Source organism: Denticeps clupeoides, chromosome 16 (genome assembly GCF_900700375.1).
Source record: "Denticeps clupeoides chromosome 16, fDenClu1.1, whole genome shotgun sequence".
Lineage (NCBI taxonomy): Eukaryota > Metazoa > Chordata > Actinopteri > Clupeiformes > Denticipitidae > Denticeps > Denticeps clupeoides.
Genome location: NC_041722.1, coordinates 12,743,587 through 12,751,787, shown reverse-complemented (window position 1 = coordinate 12,751,787; position 8,201 = coordinate 12,743,587). Strand labels below are relative to the sequence as shown.

At 45.1% G+C, this 8,201-nt stretch overlaps 1 protein-coding gene across 1 annotated transcript in view; it reads right to left on the bottom strand.

Moving 5' to 3' along the window:
* Window positions 1-892: 892 nt before the first annotated feature.
* The window catches only part of LOC114766171 (uveal autoantigen with coiled-coil domains and ankyrin repeats protein-like), a 31,276-nt gene continuing 23,967 nt past the window's right edge, over window positions 893-8,201 (bottom strand). The window contains exons 16-20 of the mRNA XM_028956819.1: window positions 4,761-7,142; window positions 4,375-4,668; window positions 3,258-3,410; window positions 2,481-2,546; window positions 893-2,281 (exon numbers count right to left, since the gene is read on the bottom strand). Of these exons, the coding sequence (XP_028812652.1) occupies window positions 2,210-2,281; window positions 2,481-2,546; window positions 3,258-3,410; window positions 4,375-4,668; window positions 4,761-7,142 (2,967 nt within the window). The 3' untranslated portion in view covers window positions 893-2,209. The remainder of the gene's footprint in view (window positions 2,282-2,480; window positions 2,547-3,257; window positions 3,411-4,374; window positions 4,669-4,760; window positions 7,143-8,201) is intronic.

Sequence of the window (8,201 nt, the reverse complement as noted above, 5' to 3'; positions counted from 1 at the left end):
GCTTCACCATTTGAAGAGAGAAAGATTAAACTGCTGTCACAGTGGGACCCGAGTGCAGTCCATACGAAGGGGGATTTTTGCATATTTTCCCTCCAATGGCACCCGATTTCAAAGATCTTTCTCAGAGGACAATAGCACCGTACCTGCTTTGAAATTCAGTGTCTAGTTAGAATCATCTAAAGAAAAACAACCCCTTTAAGAGAAAGGGGAGGTTGGGGTAGTAAAAAAAAAAAAAAGGCAAAAAGTACAAAATCAATGAACGCTACAAGATAAAAGGGAAAGAGCTGATGCCAGAGAGCCACTTTCATTCCACTTGTGATTGTGTTTAAAGCAGAACCACATGCACTGCTCCCACTCAGAGGAGCGCGCCTGAGAGAGAACGGCCCTTCACATGCCTGTCTTTAGCGAACAGAGGGATATCATTACCGCGCTGGCAACAACACTCAGCGCCGAGGTGAACTTTCAACTCTCCCGAGGGTTCATCACACAGCGCCGTCGCTGACAATCAAAATATTGAGACCTCATAACTCCGAGCCAAGGGAGGAGGGGGGGGTAAAAAGTGGAGTGACGGGGGTCTTACGTTTCCTATGAAAGGTTAACGGCATTTCAAATGGATGTGGCGGACACGTACTTACGATATCAACCCTGCAGATGCTATTAATCAAACCGGCATTAGAATAAATGTTAACAACAATATATTGGCTAATTGGAACAACGCATGGCTTTAACAGCTGCCTTGACTTCCCACCTCACCCCCTCACTTCTCCCTGGCGGACTTTCAGAGCAGATCCAATTTTATCCCACCGTAATCCATCTAACCCTGGGAACACACATAAAACCATCAATGGCGGCCCGGTGAAGTGGACTGCAGTCACTTTTATTACAGGACACATTTGGGTTTTATATAATCGGTCGTTTATTGACTTTTTATTAAACAACTGTAGAACTAATGAAGAAAAACAGTAGTGGATGAGTAGTGGAAAATAAATAAACTACAAATGTATGTGTAGATGTTAACAAAAACTGTTCACAGAGTTTTATTAAGCAAGAAAACAAGTCAAATCTTGGTTAGGGCAAACAAAACACAAAAAAAAACTAACTCATTTAATGAGAGGGATGAAGTTCATCAGCTGTTTCATTTCAGTGTATATCAGACAAGATAAAATGAAAAATAAAAAAAAGGTACAATTAGTTGCTATTTATCCAAATCACATCCTAAAAACAAAGTTATAGGAGTAATTTGACAGGATAAATAGAAACAGATACCATCCCGGTTGTGCATCCTGAACACGCAGTGCCATTCTACTCCAGACCTGCTGAATAAATGCTCGTAACCCAGTGTTTCATAAAGTATCACAAAGCCATGAAAAAAATATATCGGTTTAAAAGGCACAAAAGAAGAAATCTCAAAGTCTGACCTCAAGAGCTAGTCAACTCGCCTACGCACTAAACTTGGCCAGCCAAGTCACACCACAAGAGGGCACTATCACTCCATCAGCAGGACACTGCGGGTGGCCAGTCACCTGCTGACCCAAATCCAGCACAGGCACGCCTTACTAAAACGGTGGGCAGACGCACCACTATTGTAGCTACCGCTGAGAGGGGTGATAAAATTTTTTTTTTTTTTTTTAAAAGAGTGAAACGGGAAGTAGGGCTAAATGGCTGAGTCAAAACGCTGGTGTTGCGGAGAGCTTGTTCATTAGTTTGGACCTTTAGGATTTCTTAGTTATGCCCAGAACCCAAGGAGGGTAGGGATGGAGGGAGTCCTGCTCCCAATCTACTCGCTGTGCGGTGCTTGGTGAAAGGTGAAATGAGCCAAAACTGAGAGTGCGGTGTGAGGAGAGGTCGTGGGAGGGCATCAGTGAGGGAATGTGATCCGTAATCTTTCATTGATACAGCTGACTGTGACCTGAGTACAGAACAGCTGAAGTGTGCGGCACAGCACCATTTTTAATTCTCATGAGCTGCAAGAGACATGCACTGATGTCCACTCCACACATAAATATCTATCCAGCGGTGAGTGTCTGAAATGTCAAGTGCATTTGATTTAAAATACCCTTTAAAATTTATATCAAAAATAATAATAATCACCCTAAATGACCCCCCCCCACGACTGTCAAAGCTGCAGAGCCTCATCAGGTTTTTCAGATTTTAAAAGAAGTTGCTCTTGTGCTGGGTTTGGGTCAGACTTTAAGCCTCTATGAGCCGTTCAACACACAAAGTCCTGCCTCATTCGAATGATCTGCAGTAAAGCAGCCTGGACGTCTTCGTCCATGTGTCCCTGAAAAGAAAAGAGAAAAAAAAACATTAAGTTAAATCAGCTCATCTGCAGCCAATTATAATTTAAAGGTTTTATAGTTTCACTGTGTTATGTTTAGTTATTGATTTTAGACTGACAGATGGACAGACTCTTACGCAAGAGTCTTGTTTCATTTGTTACGTAAAAAAAAAAAAAAGCATACACCCCCACCCGCCCTTACCTGTGCTGCACTGAGAAGATGAGTTCGGTAAATTGAGACCACCTCCCTGTGCTGTCTTTCAGCATCCTGTGAAAGAACAGAGAGGCTGATTATACTGCACCCTGAGCAGCAGGGCCTTCACCCCTCAGGGCCTATGAAAAGAGGCAATGTGAGTCTGCCAGCTATCGCTGGCAAAAACTCATTCCTGAAAGAGGCGGCACCACGACACTGACTCATCTTTCAGAGGCGAAACCAACCAACAAAAACCCCACTTGGTCAAACAACCACAAATATGAATCTTTAATGTGGAGGAGTCGTTAAAAGATGTTCACTAAATACCGCAGTGAGAGCGGCTCCTAGCACCACCAAACTGTAAACAGATTTTACCTACGATTGCCCTATCGCAAAAAATACTAAATATTAAACAATATAATACAAATGATAAGATAAATATAATGTATACTGTACGGAAAGCACTTAGTTGGTCACACTGTGTTTTTGCTGGATGGAAACAATTGTAAATACATACAGAGTTTGTGCTAAAACATCAGTTTGCAGAACTGCTTTTAATTAGCATGTGACATTTCCAACTGTTATCAGCCACTTATTTGAAGGGCTGGAAGAGCTGACTTGAGGTGCCCTGAAGCAGTGCAGCTCTATGTGACATTAATGAGCAATTGTACGATGTCAAATAGTGTGGGTTGCCCTTGGCTTTGAGTGACCACACACACACACACACACACACACACACACACACACACACACAAACACCCACAAACACAGATGCAGCATACTCACAGCCAGCTGCTGCTGTAGGCTCTTGACCTGGGCCTGGAGTGTGTCGATGTGCTGGTTCGGTCTCTTGCTGGGCGTGTTGCCAGCGTAGGCCAGTTGGGAGAGACCGTTCAGGGCCTGCTTGAGTCTCTCAACATCAGCCAGAAGCTCTGTGATCTGAAAACACACAGTGTTGCCATTACACACCACTCACGTTCACAGCAACGAGTCCAGAGTGTAGCAAGTTCTGCCACTTCAGCAAAAATGTGAAGTGTACAGTTTGTATTTTAGTAAACAAATTACTTATTTAGAGGTCTATTGACATCTATGACTTTGACCTATTTGCAGCAATAACCTCATTCAGATGTACCTGATGGGACTCCACACATTATTATGCCCAGTAATAACATTTATCTCACACATGTATATAGTAATTTTTCGTGTTAATTAAAAAATAATGATTTTTTTTTTCCATTTTGACCTCCAATGAAAGTTTAAATGATAGAAAAAACATAATTTGCATTCATATGATCAGAGTACATTTCACTGCACTTATATAACTGTATGTCAAATATAGCAAATTGTGCCTAAATTTGCTGTGGAATGAACACACAATAACTGTAAATATTTGTAAACATCTGCTGCATGAAGGGATTCAGACTGCTATATTAATTCAGTGTTATTTTAACATTAACCCATCAGTGACAACATTAAAAACTTAATCCCAATATTGTGTGTGTCATAATTGTTACTTGACAAGTCCTCTCTCTTGAGCCCTGGGGAGCGTTCCACAAAACAGGATCTCTCAGGTCATGACTAACCAATATGAATGCTACTTACCTTAATTCTAATTGGATAGTCATGACTTCAAGTGTTTAGCATTGGATCCTTTAAATCTTATAATCAGATTGAGATCTGGGGACTGAGCAATTTTTGTACACTGTATGGGTTGTTTATCTTGAGCTTTTTGGTTCTCGGCAGTGCGACAGTAGCTCTTCTGTGGGATCAGACCAGACAAGCTAGTCTTCAGTTAACAAGCGTTCGGCAGCAATGACCCCAATTTTTCCTGTTCATAAGGCCACTAATATGTTAGGTTGGAGACTTATAGAATAGGAGGCTGGGAGCATTGTGAAAAATGTACCCTTTTGTCTTTGACCTCAGTCTGCTCTGATGACAACTGAATTCTTCTCTGAAGGTCACCAATGGTGCTGAGGGAGTCATCGTAACGCTCCTGCAGGTCCCGGACCTCGAGCTCAATGGAGGTGCTCTTGGCCTGCAGGGCCTCCATCTCGGCATAAGTCCTGGCCTCAGAGTCTTTGGCATTGGCCAAATCTTGGTACAACTCATCACACTGCTGCGCCAGGCCAGGCAGACGCTGACTGAGCTCCAGCACCTCCTCCTCTAGCCTCTGCTTCTCCACCCGCAGCTCAGCCACCTGTTCAGAAATATCAAATTAGAAATGAAAATGCTACAATTTTTCCCAGCATTTCAACCCAATGAATGGGAGTGAATCTTAGCAACAAATACCTCGTCGTCTCGGCTGCGGAGCTTCTCCAGGGCCTGCGTGGCCCTCAGAAGTTCAGACTGCAAGGCAGCAATGTCCTCAGCCCGTTGGACACCATTCTCCTCCTCGTCCCTCAGAGCCTGCCTGAGCCGGACCACCTCCACCTCCAGAGCCTCTCTGGCCAGAACCTGTTCAGCAAGCATGGCCGCTTCACTACTGCCCCGGCTCTGGAGCTCCTTCTCCACTTCCTGAACCCTGTCAGCCTCCAGCTTTCGAGCCACCTCAGCCTGCTCATACTGCTCCTTCACTTGGTGGAGATGAAGGTTCAGGGCCTGAAATTTCTCCAGACTCACATACTCAGCCTGCAGACAGCGCTGGAGGCTCTCGATCTCTGCAGTCTGCCGGGGTATCTGTTTCTCCAACTTGTCCCTCTGCACTGTCAACTCTTGATTCTTCTGCTCCATCGTCACCAGCTTCATGCGAAGATCTTCTACCCTGCCCTTGTACTCCTCCTCCACTTCCTGGTACTTTTCACTGGAAACATAGTCAGACTCCAGCCCTTTCCGCACAGCCTCCACTTCCAACTTCAGTTCCACTTTCTCCCGCTCATGACGTTCACGTTCCTTCTTTTCATTCACATAGTTCTCCTCCATTTCAGCCAGTTTTGTTGATAGGTTCTTCACTGTTTCCTCAATCTGTTGTTCTTTCTCCTGAACAATATGTAGTGGAACAAATCTTGACTGAATAGCCTCCTGTATCGTGTCCAACTCCTTCTTCTGCTCCTCAATGGCCTTGTGAAGTTGGACTGTGGCCTCCTGAGCAGACTGATAGTTGGACTGGGCCTCATTTACCTTCAACTCAGCCTCTGACAAAGTACTGTTCAACTTCATTTTCACCACTTCATGTTCACTACGGCTAATGTAGTCCTTGTCTAAGCTAGCCTGAACTTTCTCAAACTTCTCTCTCAACGTGGCACTTTCCACTTTCACTTTCTGCAACTCTTCTTCCATTTCCCAACAGTCCCTCTCCATCCTGGAAACTTTATTCTTGGACTCATCTAAAGCAGCACTTAGCTCAGCCCTCATTTTCTCATACTCCAGCCTTGATACGAACTCTCCCTGCTTATTTTTCATAGTCTCTCTCAACTCCTTCTCCTTGTCTGTGTATATCTTCTGAAGGCTCTCGAGCTCCTTTTCGAGGCTTGTGTTACGGGCAGACAGTGAGCCAACCTCGCTCTCGAAGCGTTCGCAAGACACATGGGTGCTCTTCAGGTTGGTCACATTCTCGCACAGCGTGGCCTTCTCTACCTGAAGCTTCTGCCTCTCATCCTCAGCCCATATGCTCTTCTCAACAGCCTCCGCCAGCTGCTGTCTCAATTCCTCAACTGTGTGTCCAAAAGACTTTTTCATCTCCTCATGAGATTTGAGGGGCACAAACTGCGTTTGGATTTTACTTTTCAGTTCCTCCATCTGTTCCCTGAGGAGCTCCCGGTCATCCTCAGCCTCCTCCAACTCCATGATGAGGTCCTGGCTCTTCAAGGTGACCTCAGACAACTTCTTCTTAAGGGCAGAGCTCTGCTCCTCCAGTATTGCCCTCAACCGCTCATGCTCTTGCAGTGGGATACTCTTGCCTGGTGAACATTTATGATCAAGCTCCCGGTGGAGCTCTGCCACCTCCTCCAGCACACGGTCATAGTCTTCCCTCAGCTCTGCCAGCTGCTTCTCCTTCTCATCCACTGCATTAGTCAGGAGGATCTTCATATTGTCAAACTTCTCAGCAGGCACCACGGCATCCAGTTTGGCATCTGCCTCCTTGACGTGGGCCTCCATTTCCAGCAGTGTTGCAGCCATGTTCTCCTTTTCTTCAGTCAGCTGTTTGACCTCTTTGGTCATTGTCTCAGCCTCCACTGCCAGAACACCCTCACTCTTCTTGTACTCTTCAAGGGCCTTCTCGCTCTGCTTCAGGTGGTTGCGTACACGGCCAACTTCAGCTGAAGCTCCCTCGTATTTGACTTTAACTTCGCTGAGCTGTGCCTTCAGGTCATCTACCAACTGGTTGCTGAGATGCTCTTTTACAGCCACCACATGGGCCTGGAGCTGCTTCACCTTGGCCTCCGACTCCAACATCCTCTTCTGCACATCGCCCAGGGCTTCCTCCAGATCCCGTACCTGTTTATCGGAGTCACGCTTGGTGGCGTCCCGACTCTGGGCAAGTTCTTCACACTCCTTGCTCTTGCGAACCAGAGCGAGCTTCAGCCGTGACACCTCCTCCTCTGCAACTTCCTGTCTCTGCCGGACTCCCTCTAGCTCCCTACGAAGGCTCTCCACTTCACTTGACACTGAGGTGCTGCGAGAGAGTTCCAACGGTCGTGAAAGGGAGCGGGAGGGACCTGAAGGCTGCAAGATCTACAGCAAACACAAGTACCTGGTTACACCACACATCACCACATTTTATACAACACCTAAATACTTTACCTTATGCAACACACAGCCACTTCTTTGCAAACTGCACATAACAAACTGAACAATCGTATTGCACTTTGATACATACAGTGTATTATATACTGTATACACTATACACCCAGAAGGAGCAGGGGACAATATAGATGACTGACAGCTCTCTTGCACCCTCAAAATTGCAGACACAGAAAAGCTGCACAAGGTCCTCCTGCCTATGCTTAATATAAGCACTAAACGTCAACATTATCTCTGTTAGACATCACTGGACTGTGTCCACTACCAAACCAAGCATGCACACAGATTATCTGTGCTTTTAAACACTCCCCATGTGCTATGGCTTATATTGTGCTTCCAAAATATTCCTGTGTGTAAATAACCCACCGGCAAATGCGAAAGTGAAATGATTGTCACTGTGAAACACTGCAGCACAGCACATGGTGACATAATGAAATGTGTCCTCTGCATTTAACCCATCACCTTGGTGAGCAGTGGGCAGCCATGACAGGTATCTGGGGAGCAGTGTGTGGGGACGGTGTTTTGCTCAGCGTCACCTTGGCGGGTCGGGATTTGAATAGACAACCTTCCGATTAAGAGTTCGCTTCCTTACCCGCTAGGTCAACCACATGTGAAACTCACAAGCACAGAAAAAAGGAACAGCATTGACATTTATTGTAACCTGTTAAAACCACACAACAATATGTGACTGATTTTAAACCACTTTCCATATGATTTAACCCAAGCAAACCAGATGCATACAAGACCATTGTAGACACAATATTCTCCTTTTTGTAGGCAGTCAAACGTTGTATTTTTACACATGTGGAAAGATAATATTATTCAAGTTGTGCATTAGTGCCCTCTAGTTTAGACGGTGAAGTGGCACCATAAAATGCTTATAAGCCTGCTTTCACTGATCTTACTCTTGCAGCATTTTAGTTTATCTAAAGCATAATCCCCGAAAATGCTCCTCCCTTAACTTAAACTTCATTCTTAAGATTATGGAGG